The 23,656-nt window shown below is 38.0% G+C and overlaps 1 protein-coding gene across 4 annotated transcripts in view; it reads left to right on the forward strand.

Annotated features, from left to right (window-relative positions):
• The window catches only part of LOC149314584 (pyruvate dehydrogenase protein X component, mitochondrial-like), a 158,043-nt gene that overhangs the window by 9,393 nt on the left and 124,994 nt on the right, over positions 1-23,656 (forward strand). For all 4 annotated transcript variants that reach the window (XM_089521428.1, XM_089521429.1, XM_089521426.1 and 1 more), the window contains exons 3-5: positions 5,319-5,419; positions 13,997-14,202; positions 17,066-17,164. In XM_089521428.1, coding sequence (XP_089377554.1) covers positions 5,319-5,419; positions 13,997-14,202; positions 17,066-17,164 — 406 coding nt within the window. The remainder of the gene's footprint in view (positions 1-5,318; positions 5,420-13,996; positions 14,203-17,065; positions 17,165-23,656) is intronic.

Consider the following 23,656-nt stretch of genomic DNA (forward strand, 5'->3'; position numbering starts at 1 on the left):
TTGGACATATTGAGCTTCAAACGCCGATGGCGCATCCACTGAGAGACAGCGGCAAGACAAGATGAAACTTAGGGTCCAAACAGACAGGCCAAAATAAAGCTGCTTTGGGTCACTTTGCAGGTATGCTGTTTAAATGATGCATGCATCCTAAGAATCCAAAAGTTTCTGGCTTCTTAAGATGCATGTGTCATTTACCTCCAAAGTGACCTTAAGCAGCTTTATTTTGGTCTGCCTGTTTGGGCCCCTGCTGTTCAAGACCCAGAGAAAGATCAGGAGTGGAAAAATACAGTTGAGTGTCATCGGCATACAGATGATAGGAGAAGCCAAAAGAACTGATGAGTTTTTCTAGGGAGAATGTGTAAAGAGAAAACAGTAGGGGACCCAAAACAGAGCCCTGGGGAACTCAACAGATAATGGAACAGAAGATGAAGCCTGACTGCTGTGACCACTGCAAAAGATCTATCTGACAGATAAGATTTAAACCAATCAAGGACAGAGTCTGAGAACCCAAGGTCAGAAAGTATATCAACTAAAAGACAGTGATCAGTGGTGTCAAAGACCACAGACAAATCAAGAAGAACTAGAACAGAGTAAAGGCCATTAGCCTTGGCTAGCAGTAGATCAACCGAGAGATTTGTGAGAGCTGTCTCTGTAGAGTGCAGGGGGCGGAAACCAGACTGAAAGGGATCAAGAATGGGGTTGGCTTCAAGAAACTCAAGATAGAGATTATGTTTTTTAATTTTTGTATGTTTTAAAATGTAACTTTGTAGTGTTTTAATTAGGGTTTTTTTTTAAATTGTCCTTTAAAATTTGGTTTTAATGTGTTTTTGAGCTGCCTTTGGTCCCTTTTTGGGAGAAAGGAGTCTTAGAAATAAAATAAATAATAAACAAATAAACCATAAATAATAGAAAACATGCAGAGGTAGCTGTGTTAGCCATTTAGTATCCACCAAACAGCGATACCTTTATTGGCCAATTGAAATGCACAATATACTTGTTGCAAGCTTTTGAAAGCTCCACTGGCTTCTTCATCAGGCAAGATGTTACATACCAAACAGGGAGAAAAATTGAAGATGTTAGTAAGATGCCTGCATTTTGTTGTTTCTGTCCTTATTTAAGCTTTAGTAAGCTGGCCTCTCCTCCTCTGGCCATGTGACAATAGGGAGATTTTCAAAGTCCAGGAAATTTAAAGTCCATTTGCATATCAACAAGGACTCCTCTTTTGCAATCCAATATGTCTCCTTTCTTGTGAGGCCACAGGTCTCTTTGTAGGCAGGGGGCAATGGATTCCTCAAGAAGTCTCCATGTTTTTGCACCAGGAACATTTTGGTAGATGTAGTGGTAAAACATGCCAATCCAGTCCAAATTTGAGAAGAAAAATAATAAATAAATAAATTATATAATTTTGTGATATACCACTGTGGTCTTAGGAAGGCAATTTAGTAGAGAGACCCCTTTATAAAGAGTGAAATAATTTTTTCCATTTGTACTTCAGGTGTTGTCTAATGAAAATTATGTAATGGCTGATAAAAATTCAGAACATATTGGCATTCATTCTCTGGATACAAGTCCTTAACAGACCCTTGAGTTGCCAAACTTCTTGTGCATATTTCAGGCCTGTTCAAGAACAAGGATTCTGATTTATGGTGAATGTACAGACTGAGAATTCCTTATCTGAAATGCTTGGGACTAGAAGTGGTCCCCCCAGTATTGCCCTACAATAGAAATGTAGCACATCAGTAATTTGAGTATATCTGCTCCCTGTTGTACTACTGTGTTTTTAAAAGAAAATTCACTGATGGGGATTTGTATTTACATTGAATTTTCAGTGGAAACGTGGTACCAAATTTGTGATTTCTCCCTTTGTTTATTCTGAAATGGTTTAATTTTTTTACACTTCAAGACTCTACACTTGGTTCTCCTTGATTCTGCTTGATTGTGTAGCATATCTCAGCAGGAATGTATATGAGGAAGGTGGGATATAAAATGAATAAATGAATGAATGAATGAATGAAAGCCAGCCAGCCTGCTAAATGCAAGAATATATAAAGCCTGTAAGTTCTTAGACATGATTTTTTTTAGTCTCAGTTTTTCAAATTGATACTATTAATAATTAATCTACAGTAATAATGACTTTTTGAAAAATTGTGTCAGTTTCCTGGTATTATCTCTAAATTAGGAAAGACCTATTTTTAAAAAATGGAAGGATTGACTTCATAAACATAAAGAGATCTCTTCATCATTTACTGCTCTTCCAAATTTTTGACACCTAAAAATAGTTACTCATTATTAAAGCCTATCGAAGACTTTAAATTCATATTGTTCATATCTATATATATGCAGATGTAAAGGGGATCACAAGGGCAAAAAGTTTGAGAACCACTGTAGTATTGTACAAAAAAGAATGTAAAAGACAAAGAAGTGTGTGTGTCATTTCAGGGTCAAATCTATTGCACTCTGACACCTTATTTGCGATGTTTAAGTGTTTCATAAAGAAAACAAAGACAAATCCAATTTAGGACTTAGACAACTCATTTTGTTTCCTTTAGGCAAGACTGTTAAAACCTTTTTTTTATATTTAATAAAAACTTCATTGCATGAAAACTTGTTATATAATTGAGCCTTTGTTACTTCAGCACTGTAAAGACAAGTGCTGATTTTGACCACAAACCTTCCCGAGTCCCATTATAATTCACTTCTTATGGCACGCACCCAGTTAGTCTTCATTGGACAGATCTGTTTTGTAAGAAAGCAATCTTGATTTTTAATGTTAAAAAGATGCTTGTTTAATTAATTCATATTTTCAACCATACACAAATTTGAATTGAAAGATGAATTCTAAAGGGATTCCAGGTTTCAGTAGAGGAAGTGCTGGAATGAAGTAACCTAGAGGAGTTACTTCTCAGTATTGTTTTTGTCTTTTTCTGGAAGAGCAATGGAAGAAGGAAGACCTTTGCTTATCGGTAACAGATATTTAATAATATGATTTTATGCTTTATTTATATATTGCTCTTCCGAAACGATCAAAGCGGTTCACAGAATCATTTAAAACTTTCACAACATAAAAACAACATCTCAATATATCTGTCAGTAAAAACCGAACATCAATAAAACAAACATGGAATCTATCAATTGTAATTAACCATTTATATCAAGGGAGACAGTCTCTATAAGGAGTCCGAAGGGAATGCTAATCAGAAGAGGTGGGTCTTTAAAGCCTTTTTGAAGGCATCCAATATAGAGGTCATCTGAAGCTCTTCTGGAAGTTTATTCCAGTACATTGGTGCTGCTGATGAAAATGTTCTGTGGTGGGTTGCTGCTAGTCTCACCTTAGGGTGTACTGTACTAATAAATTTTTTCCTGATGTTCTGAGACTGCGGGGCGGACTATATGGAGAGAGGCGTTCCCTCAAGTAACTTGGGCCCAAGCCATATAGGGCTTTATAGGTAATAACCAACACTTTGTATTGATCCCGGAAACTAATAGGCAGCCAGTGTAAAGATCTTAGTACCGGTGTTATATGGTCCGACCTGGAGGTTCCAGTGACCAATCTGACTGCCACGTTTTGAACTAGCTGAAGCTTCCGAACCTGGTACAAAGGTAGCCCCGTGTAGAGCGCATTACAGAAATCCAAACGAAAGGTTACCAGTGCATGTACTACGGTTTCAAGGTCCTTAGAATTAATCAGCCATTTGATATTTCTGCATAGAAGCAGAAAATAAGGAGATTCTATCTTAGTGCTGTATCAAGGCTTCCTGGATCCTAGATTGTCATTGTCATGTGGTAAAATGTTCACATTTCTTAAAATATATGCCATCATCTTAGATCCTCTGTTGCTTCTAGGTACTTGGTATGAATCCTGGTTCTTTATTGCACTGGAAAGGCAAGTGCAGACTTGATAATTTCACCCATTCTTTCATTGGGAATATTGTCTTTGTTCGTGTAATTGTCTCTTTCTCATCACTAGCCATATTAACTCTTTTTATAAGTTCTGTTTCTTTGCTTACACTTTTTTGTTGTTGTTGATTAAGATGGAACCAATTTTCTTTCTTGAACCTACTCAAAAGTGTGACTGTTTCTGAATTGCCTGAATTGAATTTCACAAACTTATTGTTTTGCCCCAATATTATTTCTTTTCTTAGAAAAACACTGGTTCCTCCAATGGTGCTGCTGTTGACCATAATCTCTTCTGTTCTTGCTTCAGTCCAAAACACACTGCAGAAATAATCCAGTTTGAGACTGTTTTAAGTACTGTCCTGGCTCAGTGCTAGGGAATCTTGGGAATTGTAGTTTATTGTGGCACCAGAGCTCTCTGACAAAGAAGGCTGAATGTCTCACAAATGTCTACAGTTCCCAAAAGTCCCTAGCATTGAGCCAGGGCAGTTAAAGTGGTTACAAACTGGATTATTTCTGCAGTGTGTTTTGGACGTATGTCAGTTTTTAGTTTCACTTGTTTAGTTCTGAACCTGTTTTTGCTGTTTTCCTCCTCAGTGTATATTTACTGTCTCCTACTTATTACAGGATTTTCCCTTTCTGGAATCAGCAAAATGGCCACCTTCCTAATGACTAAAGTTGCCACTGGCAATAGTTGAGTATGGTGCAGATTATTTAATGTAGAATGTACCAATGTCCAGTCAATCTTCAAAATTGTTATAGTGCATTTTGCGCATCAGACCTCATCTCTGCATAACCAAGTGCTCATGGTAATAGAGGTAACTTTAATCCAAGATGATGGCAATAAAATCAAAACAAACTTTGCAATAACGTTTTGATAGGATACTCTTGACATTACCTTTTAATATTTTTTTTAAGTGTCTAGTTATTTCGTATTGGTGTTGAAAGTACATTCATTTTCAAAAGTAATACCAGTTTCTACTATATTGTGTCAGCTTCATTCAAAACATATTGTACAGAGTTTCTAAACCTGTAAACTATATACAGGTTGTTTCCCTTATCAGGAATTCCAAAATCCAAAATATTCCAACATCCAAAAATGTCCACGTAGGTGGCTGAAATAGTGACACATTTATCTAATGATGGTTCAGTGTACACAAACTCTGTTTCATGAACAAAATTACTGAAATACTTTGCATAAAATTACCTTCGGGCAAGGCACATAAGGTATATACAAAACAAAAAATGAATTTCATGTTCCATCTCCAAGATATTCCAAAATCCAAAAACCTCTGAAATCCAAAACATTTTGGTCCCAAACATTTCAGATAAGGGAACACAGCCTGTAAAAGTATTAACATACTGTTTTCATTGGTGATTGAAATAAATTGATTAAAATGTTGAATTATATTCTCATTGTGCAGGAGACACAGTAAATGTTGGAGATGCACTATGTGAAATTGAAACAGATAAAGCAGTGGTTACCATGGAGTCAAGTGATGATGGCATATTGGCTAAAATCATGGTAGGAATAACTTTCCTAATCTATATCTGGGTTTTTATCATCTAAACTTACTGATACATATACTACAGGATCTTGTTTATTACCTTTCTGCAGTTTCATTGGGGCCATACATCAGTTTTAGGTGTTCTAAATTAAACAGAGTTTGTGTGATGTAAAAGCATAAATATATTATCATTTAAAGGAAGTTAGTAAATTGTAGAATAGTCATCAGTTAGAGGATGGGCAGTCAGTAGTGTAGACGTCTGTGTTGATTTGTAGTGTTTATAGTTTTGTTGTTGTTTATTTATGTGTGTTTGTTAGAACCATAGCGGTCCATAATACACTGCAGAAATAATGCAGTCTGAGACCACTTTAACTTCCCTGGCTCAATGCTAGGAAATTCTGGGAACTAGTTTTGTGAATCATTTAGCCTTCTCTGTCAGAAAGCTCTGGTACCACGTTAAACTACAATTCCAAGGATTCCCTAGCACTGAGCCAAGGCTGTTAAAGCGGGGTGAAACTTGGGCCTGTTACAGACAGCCAAAATAAAGCTGCTTCGAGTCACAGTGGAGGTATGGTGTTTCAATGATGCATGCGTCCTAAGAGTCCAGAAGCCGCACCAAAGCCACGGCCCAGTTCTTAGGGCTGGAGCGTGGCTTTGGTGTGACTTCTGGACACTTAGGACGCATGCATCATTGAAACACCATACCTCCACTGTGACTCGAAGCAGCTTTATTTTGGCTGTCTGTAACAGGCCTTGGATTATTATTACTAACAGGATATTATTGCAGTCAGCATACATGTTGGGGAGCCCAGTATAGGAACAGAGCTATTGAGGGAGAATCATCTGTGTTGAAAAGTATGATGAATATAGAGTGGCAGCTGTCGTCGCTATAGACATTAATGCATAAAGATTGAAAGTAAATATTTTAGAGAGGTCTTTCATTTTGGATGTTATGGGAGCAGAACACTTCCATGGCTTTAATGTAGAATATGTTTTCAAGGACATTATATTTTTACTCAGGTGTGCCATTAGGCAAATCGGCATAAGCATATGATTGATCTGAACCATGTGACATTTTCATACACAAGATTCTTCTTTTAGCACTAGCAGATTTGTGTTCACTAGAAATTCTGTTTTTATACTATGTGATTGGTTGTAGGTACATGGGATAAATACCTTTTTGTTTTAGTAATATGATGGCTTATTGTACTGGGATTTTGTACAGATTGAAAGAGTTGAAAGATGTTTTTGATGGAAGAAAGGTCTGTAATTGGTTTAGCATTAATTATTCTGAAAGACATTGAGGGAAAGTGGGGGCATAAAACAACAGAATGGAAACCAGCTAACCAAGCTAAGTTACAAGCAAAAGCCCTTCTGTCAGAATATCTTATGCTAAGACTATATTTAAAATATGATCAGAAAGTGTGCTGATGATGCCCATTAAAGTTCCATTAAGACAATGTCATGATATGCAGTCCCTTATGTAAATTTGTATCACATCACTGATCCTGATATTGAACCTGCAGCTTGCTGAAACTTTGTGCTTGAATATGCTTTGCAAATGAATTTCAAAGATAGCCTAATGTGTGAAAGAGACACCAGATGCCAGCCTGAGTAGTTAAGGGAAAAACCAAGTGAGAAAATGTCTACTTGAAGCACAAGATAATAGGGCTGCACATTTTGTTAAGGCATGACATCTTTGACAACATAGGCTACGCAGTGTTGGCATCTTTAAAAAAAACTTAATAGGCTGCTAACTCATGGAGAGGATGTCATCAGTCCTGCAAAGCTATAATTGAACTTTACTTGTAGCCAATTCTGTAGAGAATTGGTCTTCTGTAGAGAAAAGAATGTGAAACCATCTTCAGTATGAAATTAATTGGAATAGTTAACATGCAGCAAATAAATCTTTTTGCTTGGCTTTCTTGTTGACCGTTCTTATAGAACTTGCTTCTCTTCCTCTAAAAAAGACTCCTCCTCAGGCCTTCAGTGACAGAAGGAGCATAGGTGGCCACAAAACCAAAAAGGTTCCATACAACTGTGGCTCCATTTGTAATGAAAAATAACATTTAAATAAACAAATTCAGTTTATGCTGAATCAAGTATACATTTAATATATCAGACATGATATATTAGGCATAGTGGTTTGAGTGTTAGACTGCGATTCCGGAGATCAGGTTCGAATCCCCACTCGTCCATCAAAGCCACTGGACCTTGGGCAAGTTCACATACCTTCAGCGTCAGAGGATGGCAATGGCAAGCCTACTTTGAAGAAATCTTGCCAAGAATACATAAAATAGAAATAACTTGAGGGCACACAACAACAACAACAACAACAACAACAACATTCAGTTAACTGTTCCAAGTCAAAAAATACTGCCCATTGGCAACAAGATGGACTCTAAGGTATTTAAAGCATGGCAGTTTCAATATATCCAAATTCTGTTACTTATTTGGGTATAATCATCCTTAGGGATAGTCTCAGATTATTAATCTTAATATAAGTGATCTGATAAAAATATTGTACAAGATTTAGAGAGATGGGCAGTCTTAAAGATGATTCTGTGGGTAAGGAAACACAGTGAAAATGAATGTTACACCTAAAATTGTTCATGTTCAGTCTTTTCAAAAACTTAATGCATTGTTCAGGAGATATTGGAGTGGGGGGCTCATCTCATCCTAGAATTTCAGTGGAAAAGGATGCAAATTCTACTCAAAAAGGGAGGTTTTCACCTTCCAAATTCTCTTATATACCATTGGGCATATCTGCTATCTTGTATTAATTATAGGACATATTCACTTAAAGTAAGTAATCCTCCATGGTCAGCCTCGAAGTCTTCATTTCTGGGACCTCTATTCAAATGGACAGTACTTGATTCTTATTTTATTAAAAAGGTTACTGATTTATTTAAAAGGTTAGTAGTATTAAAATTAAAATGTAGTGATTTTGATAGTTAAGTCCATTGTTTGATGGTTTTTCTTTTTTAAAAAAAAAAAGAAAGAAAGAAAAAGAAAGAAAGAAGTTTCCGTTAACAAACTAACCTTGTAGTAAAGGGTATTTTGCGGGGGGGGGAGAAAACTTATTATAATAAAATAACAAAGAGAGAGAGAAAGAAACCAGAGAGAGAGAGAGAATGATAAAATGAAGATTGTGTCCTTAAATGTCAAAGGACTAAATTTCCCACAGAAACGTAAAAATATATATGTTAAAAAGACGCTAAATTCAAAAGAAGTCTTTAAAGATAAAAAAGGCTGTTTATTAGGAGTAGAAATCATATGGAATAGAAAAAAAATTCTAGTGGTAGGTGTATATGGCCCACAAGAGAATAAAGCAAGAATTTTATGAAGAATTGAATAAAATACTGTTGGAATTTGATTATGACAATATCATGGTATTGGGCGATTTTAATGGAGTAATCAGTCCTAAATTAGATAGAAAGTTTATTAAGAAAATAAAAGATAAACAAGGGAAATTGCCCCAAGCCTTTTTCAATTTAATGATAGATCAAACATTGGTAGATATATGGAGATACCTATATGACAAAGTAGAAGGATACACCTTCTAATCAGATTGCCATAAACCATTAGCGAGGATAGACCTCATTTTAGTGAGCAAACCATTGTTAAAAGAGATCAAAAATATGGAAATTTTACCGAGATTGATTTCTGATCACAATCTGCAAATTTTAATTTTCAAAGAATTTAAAAGGAACAGTTGTTGGAGGTTAAATGAAAAATTATTAAAAGATCCAGAAATAGCAGAAAAGGCAAAATAAATTGATCACAATTTTTTAAAAGACAACACAACTAAAGACTCTAAAATTGGAATAATTTGGGATGCTTTAAAAGCAGTAATAAGGTTTTTTTTCATTCAACAAAATGCTTTTTTTCAAAAGAAAAAAAACCCCGAAAAATTGAAGACGCTGGATGATTTGATCAAAACAAAAGAGGAAATATTGAAACAAGACCCAGGAGATAAAACAGTTTTGAAAGACATCGAAATGATTAAAAAACAAATTTCTTTAGAACTAGTCACAGAAGTTGAACAGAAATTAAAAAAACTAAAACAATACAATTTCGAACACTCAAATAAAACAGGTAAGTGGTTAGCTTTGAAACTAAAAAAGGAAAAAGAAAAAAAAAACAATTAAAATTAGAGATGGGAAAGGAACATACAGCCACTTGGAAAAAATCCAAGAGGTCTTTGTAAAATATTACAATGAATTATATAAAGAACACCCAGTTGATGAAATTAGACTTAAAGAATATTTGGACAAAAATAAATTACCTTCATTGGATAAGATGCAAAGGGATCAACTGAATGTAACTATCACAAAAGAAGAAATTATGGAGGCTATACAATCTAGTAAAGAAGGCAAAACTCCTGGACCAGACGGTTTTCCAGCAACTTTTTACAAAACATTCAAAGAGGAACTAAGTGTACCGTTACTGAAAACAATAGGGAAAATAAAAGAAGAAGGAATTCCAGATGCGTGGAAAGAAGCTAATATAACACTAATCCCCAAAGAAAACGAAAACAAAAACCTGACAAATTACAGACCCATATCGCTTCTTAATGCTGATTATAAGATTTTTTACATCGATTCTAGCTAAGAGATTAAAAAACTGCTTAAATAGACTAATAGGGGAAGATCAAAGAGTTTTTTTTACCGGGTCGACATATAAAAAATAATATTAGGCATGTAATAAATTTAATTGAATACTATGAAAAGTATAATAGTAAAAAATTAGGATTGATCTTCTTTGACTTAGAAAAGGCTTTTGATTCGGTTAATTGGATTATATTGGGGGAAATTGTAAATAAAATGGAATTGGGAGAAACATTTCAAATTTGGATTAAAGAATTTTATAAAAATCAGAGGGCACACATATTGATTAATGGGGAAAAAACTAAAGTTGTTTCACAGCCAGAGGGACCAGGCACGGTTTCCCTCTATAACCTTTAATATTTTTAATGGTAATGGAAATTCTTATTAGGAAAATTAATAATGGGCAAAAATTAGAAGGAACAAACATAAAAAAATATAAATATAAGATCAAAGCCTATGTCGATGACTTGGTAGTTAATTTGGAAAAGCCAATTGAAAATATAGAATTATTGATGGAAATAATGAAAGAATTTGGAGAAATAACAGGATGCAAAATTAACAAATCAAAATCGGCTTTAATTACTAAAAATATGAGTTTAAAGGAAGAAAAATAGATCCAAGAATTAGCAGAGATTGAGATTAAGAAAAAAGTTAGATATTTAGGTATTAACGTTTCAAAAAGAACAGCAGAGCTGTTTGAGAATAAATATGTTAAAACCTGGAAAGAAATCCGGAAAGATTTAGTTAGATGGAATAACCTAAAACTCTCATTATTAGGTAGAATCTCAGTAATCAAAATGACAATTTTACCCAAAAATGTTATATTTATTCCAAACTTTACCCATTATTAACAATAAAAAACCTTTTGTAATGTGGCATAAAGAGATTTCAAAGTTCATCTGGAAAGGAAAAAAACCCAGAGTAAAATTTAAAATTCTCCAGGATGCAAGAAACAGAGGAGGTTTACCCTTACCCGACTTCAGTTTATATTATGATTCATGTGAACTTGAATGGATTATGGAATGGTTAAAATTAGAAGACAAAAGACTCTTCGAACTAGAAGGTGAAGGGATTAAATCTGGTCTACATACTTATTTGGTATACAAAAAAGAACAAGATACATGTGAAGACACACCCAACTAAAGGTGGTGGCAGGTTTGGGTGTGCAACGCTGGTACCCTGGTGAGATCAAACTCTTCTACCCAAAAAAGGCTCTGAAGCTGAATGTAAAGTTTAAAAGGGGGGATATTTAATTTAAAGGACAAAATAAAGAGTTTTCTCCTCCCCAGCTCTAAACAAAAGGTACTTTACAGTTTCAGCATTCTTCCGGAAGTTATCTTTCTGGGTCTGATGTTGGTTTGCTCTCCTCACTCAATGAAGCTGGTGCAGGGTCTTTCAGCTCCTGAAATCTTCTATTCACTTGCTGATGGTAACTAATTCGGCTGAGGTGTAAGAAATGCCCTTTCCGGCTGTCTGGGCCTGCTTGCCACCAAAAGACAGCTCTCTGCCTGCTCTTAGCAAAGACTGCTCCCCAACTAAAAACCTCTAGCTACAGCAGAGCATGCTGGGAAAGGGCAAACCAAACCTGGAAATAATGCAGGGGAATCCTACAGCTCCTCCCACAAACTAATACAATGACTTTTCTACACTAAAATAATCTAAGGCCTGAACCAATGTGAAAGAAAATGCAGGGGAAAGTTTCAATCAGTCCTGGCAGGACATCACAATACAGTAGAGTCCCGATTATCTGACATTCGATAATCTGACATTCCAGATTATCAGACGTCAGATAGTCTGTGAGCGTGGCTTGGAGCCTTTACCACGCCCCCAGCTGGAAAGGGCTCCAAGCGTGGCGGTGGCAGTGAGCACCACCAGGCCCCAAGCGCAGCAAGCAGCAGCACCCATCACCAGGCCCCGAGCGCGGAGGGCCCTGAGCGCGGCAGCGAGAGCCACCACCACCAGGCCCCAATTGCTAGTGATTGCTAGGTTTTTCCTATGACCCTCTGGATTATCCGGCATTTTCGGCTATCCGACCATGGGACCGCCCGTTTACGTTGGCTAATCGAGACTCTACTGTAATTAAATTTTCAATAATCATTGCATAAGAAAAACTCTCCTAAAAATCTGGAAAAAAAAATAAGAATAGAATAATGAACAAAATCCCCATATGGTTTTTGCCGCAGGAGATGCTTTTCAGAAATGGGACAGCTAGGGAACAATAATGGTATACCTATAAGGATTTATTAGTGAAACAAGCAGGGGAATTTAAAATAGTCAAACAAGAAGGTTTAGAAGCTAGAGGGTTCCCAAACTGGGATGGTTTCAATATAGGAGGCTTTATGAGAGGTTCAAAATAGATACAAAAAACTTAGGAATAACCGAAAATAAGACAGAATTAGAAGAAATTCTATATGGGAAAAAGGAAAAGATGATAGGGACAATATACAAAAAACTATTGGAATTCCAGATGGAAGAGGAAGTTGTAAAAGAAAATATGATTAATTGGGCTATTGATATTGGACACCCCATAAAATTAGAACAATGGGAAAGAATTTGGAACCAAAGTTTGATATATATGGTTTCACAGAGTTTAAAGGAAAACTGATACAAACTATTTTTCAGATGGTATATGTCTCTGGATAAATTAGCTAGAATTTACAAGAGCACTCCTAATAATTGTTGGCAATGTAAAGAAGCATCCGCAATCTTTTTTCATTGTTGGTGGAACTGCAGTGCAGCAATAAAATATTGGAGCATGATTAATAAAACAATAAATGAAATGTTAAATATAAAAATAGAATTGAAACTAGAGATATTTTTGCTAGGAATGCTGGAAGATGATTTGGAAAAAAATGGGAAAATATTATTTTATTTGATAACCATAGCAAGAATTATCTTTGCCCAAAATTGGAAGAAAGAATCAATACCTACAAAAGAGTAGTGGATCTGGAAAATTTATGATAAGTTAACTCAGTTATTAAAAGACAATACATTAGAAAACTTTTATAAGGAGTGGGATAAAGCGAACAAATTCTTAATAGAACAATGGGGAGAAATAGCTACTTTAAGCCTAAAAAATTGAAATTAATAAATAACTTGGAACAGACTGTTGGAGTTAACCTATTCTAATAAACTAACATTTTTATAATATAAATAAGTGGTATGGGAGGAGAATTTAAATGAAGTTCATCTAAGTAGGTTAGGATAAGATCCAAACTGGTATAATAGAACAAGATAAAGCTATGACATGGCTATTAAAGCATAGGAGGGGAAAAAATTATTAATGAAAGGAAGGAAAAAGAAAAAGAAAAAGAAAGACTAAATAAGGGGGGTATTATAATAGCTTACAAAGATTGAATAATTTAGAAGTATGGAAGTTAAATGAAAATGTTTTTATGTTTTGGTGTTTTCTTTTTTTCCCCCTTTCTTTTCTTTTCTCTTGGTTTTGTTTTTCTTTTTGTACTTGTTTTTGTTTTTGTTTTTTGTCTTTGTTGTTCTTTTTTATGATGATTTGAGCAAATGTTTGCAAAGTATGGAAAAAAAAAACAGAAAAGGTATAAAGTTAGATAAATGACTGATTTGACCATGATGTACATCAATAGGACGATATATGGATTTCTTTATATATTTCTTTTATATGTATCTTGTATATTTTGTATATATGTTTGTCTAATAAAAATAATAAAAAAAGGTTAGTGTTTTTCAACAATTTCATCTTTAGTATATTGCTAGGCTCCCAGCCACACTAGCTTCACCATACATTGGGTTCTCACGCTTTGCAATGTGAGTTTCTAGAGAAGTGTTTGGATAGGCTGGTAAAGAATACTCAGCTTTGTTTTATTTCATTTTAAGAGTGCAACACAAAGGTAAAAATATATCTTGACATTTTCATTTCTTTGTCCACTATTAACAGTATGTATGTGTGTGTAATGTGTTCGCTGTATAAATACATATGCATCCTGATTTCTTTTTCTCTTTTTTCAGATACAGGAAGGCAGTAAAAATGTGCGTTTGGGTTCATTAATTGGTTTGCTGGTAGAAGAAGGGCAAGACTGGAAGCAAGTTGAAATACCAAGTGACACTGGTGATGCACCCTTATTGTCTGGACCACCAGCAGCAGTTCCTTTTCCCATTCCTTCAGCTTCTGTATCATCATTACATAAAGTAGAACACCATCCTGAAAAACTTAAGTGAGTTGACCTCATAACATAAACAATTTAATTGTATAAAACAAGTTAGTTTAACCCATGTACAGGTACAGATTTTGGTAAAATCATGAGACTCTAAAGTTTTGAGGCAAAGGTGTGCTTTAACTTGGTGCCAGAATTGGTGGGATGCAATGATCTAGAAAGAGGCACCAAAAGGTCCACTGTTGGGCCACGTTGGGGGGGGGGGGGGGGGCATGGCATTTAGATCATGCATGTCCCCAAACCATGTGGAAGTTGGGCCAGGACTGCCTAAGGCGGCTCAAACCCAGCTGCAGAAGTAGCAGGAAAAAAACACTCCTTTTACTGGCTAGATTGAAAACTGTGGCAGTGGTGGCCCTGATTGAGCATCGGGGCTGAGCACATGTGGTCGCTGCGGCCCTGGTGCAAATGACACCGGAGCAGCTGTGGCCTGCATTATTAGGTCCTTCTGCTTGAGGCCTTGAATTATCAAGGTCCCAAGCATCTTAAGTCTTTGAATGTTATCACTAGCCCTTGAATTGAGACTGGACATGCAATGACAGGGTGTGTAATTCCTTATTACTGGTATTACATTGTATAGAGTGAGGCTGTTAAAAGGCACTGTATTTAAAAAACAAAACAAAATGGAAGGGTAGCTTAAACATGGTGGCTACTTTACAATGGTTCCTGAAGTATAATTTCCCAGCAGAGAAGGGCCTGAACATCCTAACAGTGGGTAGCTCTGGCCGCTCAGCTCCTGATCGGCAGGGAGAATAGAAGCAAAGAGAGAGTCCCTGCCCCCAGTGGGAGGAGCGACCCTCTCATGAACTCAGTTTTTTTTCTTCTTGCCTTGCTCCGGGTAGGACACGTGGTCTTTTGCTCCTGGCAAAGACAAACTTTTAATCAACGATCTACATCTACTTCATCCAAGGACTATCCGGCAATCCCCCAGCCTCTTTTTGCCTCATTCCTCCTGGCTCTCCTTACTTAACTTTCCCTTCCTCCTTAAAATAAAGCCCTGTCTTTCCCTTCCTTCTCTCCCTTTCCTCCTTTGCCCTCCCTCCTCAAGCCGGGAGATGTCGGGCCTGGACGAGGCCAGGATAGAGGGAGAGTCTGCTTCTGCCCAGCCTGCACCAGCCCCGGCTTTGTTAGATGCTTGGCCAGTGGCTACTGCTCCACCACCGGCAGAAGTGAGGCCACTACAAATGGAGGGGCTGCCCCTCTCAAGGGCGGCACGGATTGAGGCCCCATGATTGGCCCATTTAGGGTCCGTGGAAGGGGAGCCGGTCCCAGGGACGCTAGGCAATGCCACGAGGGAGTCAGTAAGTAACCAGGCCCCTCCAGAGATTGTCCAATGGTTTCAGGCCTTTTGGTCCAAGAGGGCCCTGCCCTTGTGCGGGCTCCTCAGGGGGAGGGAGACCTGTCCAGACCTCGGCCCACTGAGCCCTATGGAAGCCCAGGGACCCCGGGACAACACCACGTGGGCGCAACCCCCAGCCCTTTTCCTTGGGCAAGTCCACTTGCGGTCATGGGCCCTACCCCGGGTGACCTCTTTCTCTTCTCCCCCCCGCCTAACGTCCGGGAAGGCACATCACCCTTCTACAGTCAAAATTTTCTTTCCTTAGGGTGGGAGTTACCTCCCCTGACCCCTCCAGTTCAGGTTCCCTTGTTTCAAAAAAAGAAAAAAAGATAACACTAATAATAATAAGCTATTGCTGATATCTCCCAAACGTTTTGTAAGAGCTTGGGCTGATAATAATAATAATAATAATTTGTTTTATTTATATACCGCTATTCCAAAGATCATAGCGGTGAACAGCAAGTAAGCTAATTAGCAAGTAAGCTAATTTGCCCCCAACAGTCTGGGTACTCATTTTAGCGACCTCGGAAGGATGCAAGCCTGAGTCAAGCTTGGGCCCTTTTGCTGGTCTTGAACTCGCAACCTTGTGGTTTTGAGTGAATGGCTGCAGTACAGGCATTTAACCACTGCGCCACCAGGGATCATCGATTGAGTTCATGAGGGGGTCGCTCCTCCCACTGGGGACAGGGACTCTTTCTTTGCTTCTATTCTCCCTGCCTATCAGGAGCTGACTGGGCGGAGCTACCCACTGTTAGGTTGTTCGGAAAGGAATGTATCTCAGGTAAGTACTAACGTTCCATTTTCTTATTTGGACCTTGATATTTTTATTGCTTGTAGGATTGTCTTACATTGAGAAACACTCTTGGTCTATCTTAGTACTATTTGCACTGATTGGCAGTGGGTCTCCCATGAAGGGGAATTTTGAGATCGCATTTCTTCATTTGTTAAATACATTCTGAATTCTTAGCTGTAGGTTTATGACAATAACTGTTCTTCAAGATGTGGTTTTTTTTCTCAGTAGCTTTCTGTATATATCAGAAATGAGTTGAGTATTACTTTTCCTCCCAGCCATTCTTTGTGTGTATTTGTATACGTTATTTTCAGTTAAGAAAATACCTTAAAACATACATAGAAGTGGTATAATGCCCATTCGGTTTCCTTGTTACAAACCATAGAATGGAAAGACCATTATTCCAGGAATAAGATTTAGAAAGACAACTTAAGTCTTAGGGGGGAAACAGACCAGCAGGTTGTTTATGTGGTTGCATGCAAGGGGTAAGTTGGAGATATTCCTTATTAAGTGTTCCATCCTTCATATGTTATTTCTATTTACACAGCTGAATTGCAGTTAAGAAGGACTTATGAAAACCTTTTAACCATTTATGCAGAACATTTTGACAGTTAATGTCTACACAAGGAACTGTTATCAAAAATCAGTTGTAGGTTATACGATGTATACATTTCTTTATTGAAGTGGTCACCTTCCCGTATATGACCTTCTGATACAGATTCATGCTTTGTCTTTAGGTTTCGCTTAAGTCCTGCTGCCCGCAACATTCTGGAGTCACATGGACTTGATGCAAGTCTTTCCACGCCCTCAGGTCCTCGAGGAATTTTTACTAAAGAGTATGTTACTTGTTCCTCTTTTTCTCTTTCTTATTTCATAAAATCGGTCCCCTTTACATTTTTGTAGGAAGTGACAGTGCTAGGTAGCTGTTGCAATGAGTTTGATGTCCAGTGAAATACATATGGGAAGTTCTCCAGAAAAAATTTACAAACATATTTATTAGTTTTTGAGAGGTTCACACTCTAAACTAAGTTGCACTCTCTATTGCAGTTAATGGACATTGGAACACATTTGGCCAAGTGAGAATAGCAGGGCATGTTGTTCTAGGAAAGTGGAAGAGCAGAAGAGGTTTTATATTTCTGCTATATGATGTTCTTGCTGTATATGATGAAGGCACTGTGCTTTGAAAGGAGAGGTAAAAGAAATTGTACTAGTGACTCAAATCGTAAGTGGGATGGTTAATGGTAGACCTCGATGTGATCTGGCAAGACAGAATACCAGGTTGTCTGTAAGGGCCTATTCAAGTGGGTTTGTGAGCTCACATTCTTTTGGAAGCAGTTAGTAGTTTTCCTTTTTGTTTACTCAAGTTAAATTGTTCTGATATTTCTATGTCTATTTCATTTTCTTTGTCATAGGCCTGAAGCAGACAGGCCAAATAAAGCAGCTTCCGGTCACTTTGGGGGTGCGGCATATAGATGATGCACAGCCCCAAAATGACTGGATGCTGCTCCAAGGCTGCCTAAGGCGGCCCGAAGCCACTGACAAAAGGAGTGGATTTAATCCGCAGCCCATTTGGGATTGCGGCAGTGGCCCACTTTGGATTTACACGCTGCACATTCCGATGATGCCTGGAAGCTGCCCTGGACCCGGGCAACTGCCCAGACATGGCAGTGTGGCATTTAGATGCCGCACATTGCAGAAGTGTCTTGAAGCCTGCTTCCTGCCATGGCATGGCAGGAAAAGCTGGCTTTTGCCAATAGAAAAAGGAGCAGGTCTTTTCCGCACTTTTTTTGGCTGGCTTCAAGGTGGATTGGGGCCACGGCGTGGGTTCACCATGGCCCCAATCTGGCTTCAGAAGAGGTGGTTTCAAGCTGCCCCTTCCTGCTGGTCTGTTTCCCTACTCAAAGTTACTACAAGATCCCTTTTGCATACTCACATTCCAGACTCACATGGCTATGTCTCTGAATTCTAAGACCTGGATATCTCACATTCGTAGGGCTACCATACGCTGAATCCAAACTGATGACATGTAACAACAGCAACCTTTTCTACAGTATTTCATGGTGTAATTGTCTCAATTTAGGTCTGCATGAGCATTGCAGTCCTTGATCTAAAAATGAATTGGATAGAGTACCCTGACTGTTGTCCTAAAGAAGGGGTTTAACATTCATAAGAACACTAGTGGAGGGGGCATATCCAGTAGGCTGAAAGGGAATGCTTTTTAGAATACTCTATTACTTCTTTGATAAAACTACTCCATTTCTTTACTGGTCACAGAAGAGTGTGAACACAGAAACAAAATATGCTTCATTTGCTGTTCTGCACAGAGGAAAGCTCTATAGGCAAAAAGCTGGGTCAGTCAGGGAGCAAGGCACTTGTATTTCCCCTACTCTGCCTGAAGGATTTATCTCCTTTGGGCTGAGTTTCTGCCAAAGAAAGATTTCTGTTAGTAGATTACCTTCCTGGGATCCTTTCACATTCCACAATTACAGGGCTATCATTGCACTTTAATTGTGGAATACAGGATTTACAGTTTAGGGAAGTGTTTGTAAAATTCTCTTCTGGAGAGCCCAAACGACCAGTCCCAGCATTCTAGAGATGCAGCCATGGTAGTTACAGTGTAATCATAGTGCCATAATTCTGTAGTGTGAAACAGCCCATATTCAAGAGAAAATACCTAAATAAAATAATAAATAAATAGTTTCTTATCAGTCTGAGCAACAGAAATCCAAGGTCTGTATGTGCTACAGTGTCACAAAGTGAAAGACCCACTTGAAGTAAGTTGTACATCTGTGGCCTAGTTTTGCTTTTAGAAACAGAAAAGTTCTTTGCCTATTGAAAAAAGCCCTACTTGAGTTCTAACAAAACCTTTGGTTCCATTGGAATCAATGGAAAAGTATTTGTGGGTGGTAGCTTATCATGTGCATCAAACCTCTTGGCCATAAAAGTTTCTGGATCTTCAGATCCAATCGCTAATGTTGAAATCTATGTTTAGAAGAAGATGGTTGATGGTGGCTCATGAGAGTAGATCTTTCTCCTTCTTAACACTCTGTCTGCATTTTGACATGCAATTATTATACTTTGGGAAGAGCCTCAGGGAATGGCAAACCTCCTCTGAACAAATCTTGCCAAGAAAATCCCATGATAGGTTTCCCTTAGGGTCACCATGAGTCAGAAATGACTTGAAGGCACATAACACACACACAAAAGCTGCCTACATTTGATTTGAAGCCCTATACTAGGTCAAGACTTTGATTAAGTAGTTTAGGAAAATATATCCATACACAAGGAAGAATAGTGCGATTTCCATTGTATTCACACTGTGACCTTATTTAGACAGAACAGCAAATTGTATAGATGCTGTTTCTTTTGTAATAGCAGTTCATTATCAGGAAGCTTAATAATTATATAAGTGTAACTGTAATTTATGGTTTGTAACTAGATCATGACAGGTGGGAACCCTCTAGGTCACAACGATATCTAATTAACTTTTCCTGGTAGCCATGGAGATATTCCACAGATTTTGAGAGGGGAAAAGCGTGAAGGTTTGCAGCTTGAGAAATGGGTCTCTCTCTTTTCGCCCCATTGTTTCTTCTCTTTATTTTGTACAGATGCACTTGCCTCTATTTTTACTACTTCTTTTGACAATAGTAAATAGTCACTTGTCAGTTAAAAGGACAAAGCACCTGGATGCTTAAATATCAATATGAATTGCAATAAGTAGTGAGCACATTAACATATAACTACTGTTTAAAAATAACTCTGGCCCTGTGCACTTTGGGCCAGCCTGGGGGCAGACTTGGGGTGTACTGTCTACACTATGCACGGCCCGGCTCTGTCCCCACAGCGCCATGATGCCACGTGCCACACCATACAGCCGCTGTGTCACAGCGCTCCACTGGCGCTGTGTCTACACGATGCTTTTTGCGGCTCCTTTTCGTGCCCTGGAAAAGGAGTCGCAAAAAGCACCGTGTAGACACAGCACCAGAGGAGTGCTGTGACACTGCGGCTGTATGGTGTGGCTATGGTTTCCAATAGTAAAGGAAAGTCGGAGAGTTGCTTGCTCCTATGATGATCAGAAGCAGCAGATACAAGGCCAGATTGGGCCCGCGACATGCAGTTACCACAACCCTGATCTGGCTGAAAAAGGGCTGGCTGGAGTCCACCCCTTTGGGGCTATTTACACAGCCCCTCTGTGTAGCTTTTTCTAGCTTAGTTTAGATAAATCACTTTGATATGGTTTGTTGGAGAAAATAATACACTACATCTGTTTTAGATACATGTAAACAAGTTGGATATGCCTGAACATGTTGATAAGTTATCTGTTACGTAGTTAGACAAAGATTTTTTTTTAAATTACAAAGACAAAGTTTGTAATTTCTGTTTCATCAATAGATGGCCGACCCCAACTGCGAGCTCATCATCCGTGGACTGGAGCATAGGCAATGGCCTCATCCTATTCTTCCAAATGGGAGCACATGCACGATGCCGCACCAGTGTGGCTACATGCACAGTGCACTACCATTAAAACCAACAGAACTTGAGGTCCCACAGTTTTTGGCATCCACAGTGGGGTCCACAACAGACTCCCCTGCAGATATGAAGGGCCGATTGTACTATTCATAGTTTATATGCTTAACATAAGATCCAATTAAAAACAAAGTTTCTTAGCTGCACTCAAGAACTTAACCAGGCCCAGGACAAACATCTCACCAGGGTTTTTGAGGCATATTTTAAGGCATTTATATATTTCTCTTCAGTTCACTTTCCAGGGTAGACAGCAAAATATTTGTAAACTGACAAAGTCTGGGAATCTGGGAAAGCTGTGGAGTCATAGAATCATAGAGCTGGAAGAGACCACAAGGGCTATCCAATACGGTTTACACCCCCGCCCACACATTTTGATGGTTTTTTTTTAGATTAGAAGATGCAAGTACAAGAATTAAAAAGGAAAGAAGGGACCTTGTGTGAGGAAAGAAGGACTTTTTAAGTGTGTTAGACATTTATTATGGTTTCAGATGTGTTTTGTTTTTAAGAAAAATTAATAAGAGTGAATTGTCAAAGAGACAATTCATGGTCCAGTTCTGTGGCTGAAATACCCTAATGTTGTTGGCTGTTTCTGCTTGGATAACTGAAAGTAGCCCAATTTCTCCAGAACTTCTGAGGACAATTAAGGGGCTGTGTAGACGACCAAAAGGGCCAGTGTCAGGGGGGGGGGAGTAGGGGTGTGGCAGCCTCATGCAGCACTCCCCAACCCCCCCCCCCAAACCATGGGGGTGCATGCCCGACCAGACAGCAGGCAGCGTGGTTATGCTCCTACAGTGCAGCAGAGAACAGGACCCAGAACAGTGGATGCAAATTACAGGAAAAGAGATTCCACCTCAACATTAGTAGGAACTTCCTGACAGTAAGGGCTGTTTGACAGTGGAACACACTCTTTTGGAGTGTAGTGGAGTCTCCTTCCCTGGAGGTCTTTAAACAGAGGCTTGATCTGTTGGGGATGCTTTGATTGAGAGTTCCTGCATGGCAGGGGGTTGGACTGGATGGCCCTTGTGGTCTCTTCCAACTCTATGATTCTATGATTCTATACACTGTGTCAAAGAAACAGAGGCAAAGAGCTGCTGTTGCAACAAGGGTAGCTTTTTGCCGGCTCGAGAAGAAGCAGCATTTTGCTGCTTCTTTTTGAGTTAGCAAACTGCCAGATCAGGGCCGTGGTGTGTGGTTGCAGTGGCCCCAATCCGGCACTCAAAGGGCCAGTGCAGAGCTCATACTTTGGGGTGGTCTGCTTTGCCCCTAAGGTCACACAGTAGAATAAATTCTATTGCTTTTGAACTAACTATGCTGGAAATTGCTGTTTGGTTCAGGCTGCTTGCTTATGTAATGTTTAGAAGAATTTCAGACTCTGTGTTGGGACTACTAGCTTTTTGATTTGTGAACAGAATTCCCACAGTGGAAGAATTGGAATGGAGAAGGAAGTAGCTTTTAGAATTTAAAAAAGTAAATAAGGCTAAAAAGAAATTACAACAATAATCTACTCCTGCATTATTCTTTTAAATTCTTTGAACAAGCAATTCAGTGTGTTGATGTGTCCAGTTCTGTGTTCCTGTTTGTGATCTGGTGGTCCACTTTTTCCTTTATATTTCTACTTCTTTGTACTTCTACAGTGTATAGTTTTGGATGTCTTATTTGTTATATTTTGTGAGATCATTCCCAGGCTGGTTGTTCTCAAACCTGCAGGTGGCAGTAGGACACTATTTTCCGTGGAGCTGAATTTTAACCAGGGAATGCAGTTGTAACTCTGACAAATGTATTTCACAAATTAATATGTTTTGAAAAATGATCTGGATTTCATGTCAAACATACACACACACACCAACCAATAATCACAAATTCTTAACTGGTATAAGTTTGTTTAAAATTAATAATATAGGCTTTACAAGGAGCATATGAGCTTTCTCTTTCTGTTGTAACCTATGTTGTTTCAAGGGTCATTTCTCTCCCGTTAAAAGCAATGGAGCACTGGTGTCATGTTTATGTTGCAAACAGAGAACTTGAAGACTGATCTAGAAGAGAATTGGAAGAAACATCTTAGGTTTCTTATGTCCAAAATATTGGATTAAAGCTCCATGATTTCCATTGACAAAAGAGTATCTATCAGTTGTCACTGAAAAAATGAAATATCTATATACAGCATGCTTTGAGAACATCTAATTAAAGAGGTACCATAAAAAGTAACATTTTTCTATAAGTTTTAGTATTGCCAAAAATAAGGTTGCATACCACATCAGCTGTTACTTATACTTAATTTAAAATGGTGGTAATAAACCCTGTTACTTTTAATAGTCCAAGACTGTTCTCATAATTATTAAGCAAAGCATTGAATGACACAAATAGATTCATTCATAACTAGCAGCCATATATTACCCATACAAGTCACAGGGGAAGCAATTACATTTTATGGTGGATTGTGGCATCTAAAAGAAGATGTATGTATGTTGTACATCTCAATTTATGCATCTTCATGGCTGACAAACCATCTATCTGGTTTAGTATTGTTATTATTTATTACTGTTATTAAAATTTTATACAGTGCTTTGAGTATATTATTCCGAAGTCCCAGAACTAAATCATGGTGTGAAAGAGCTGATAATGGTATTTTATGGAATTTTATTTTATTGCATGGAATAAAAATTAGCTGAAAACATACCCTAACCACAACATTCAGAGCTGTGCAAATTAAAAAAAAACTAGTAATAATGGACCTATCATTATAAAAAAGCTAATAGCTATTTTAAATTGTCCATTCTTTGTGCTCGTGACAGCTATGACTT

Source organism: Sceloporus occidentalis, unplaced genomic scaffold (assembly GCF_023333645.1).
Source record: "Sceloporus occidentalis isolate IW3139 unplaced genomic scaffold, rSceOcc1.0.p SCAF_4, whole genome shotgun sequence".
Classification (NCBI taxonomy): Eukaryota; Metazoa; Chordata; class Lepidosauria; order Squamata; family Phrynosomatidae; genus Sceloporus; species Sceloporus occidentalis.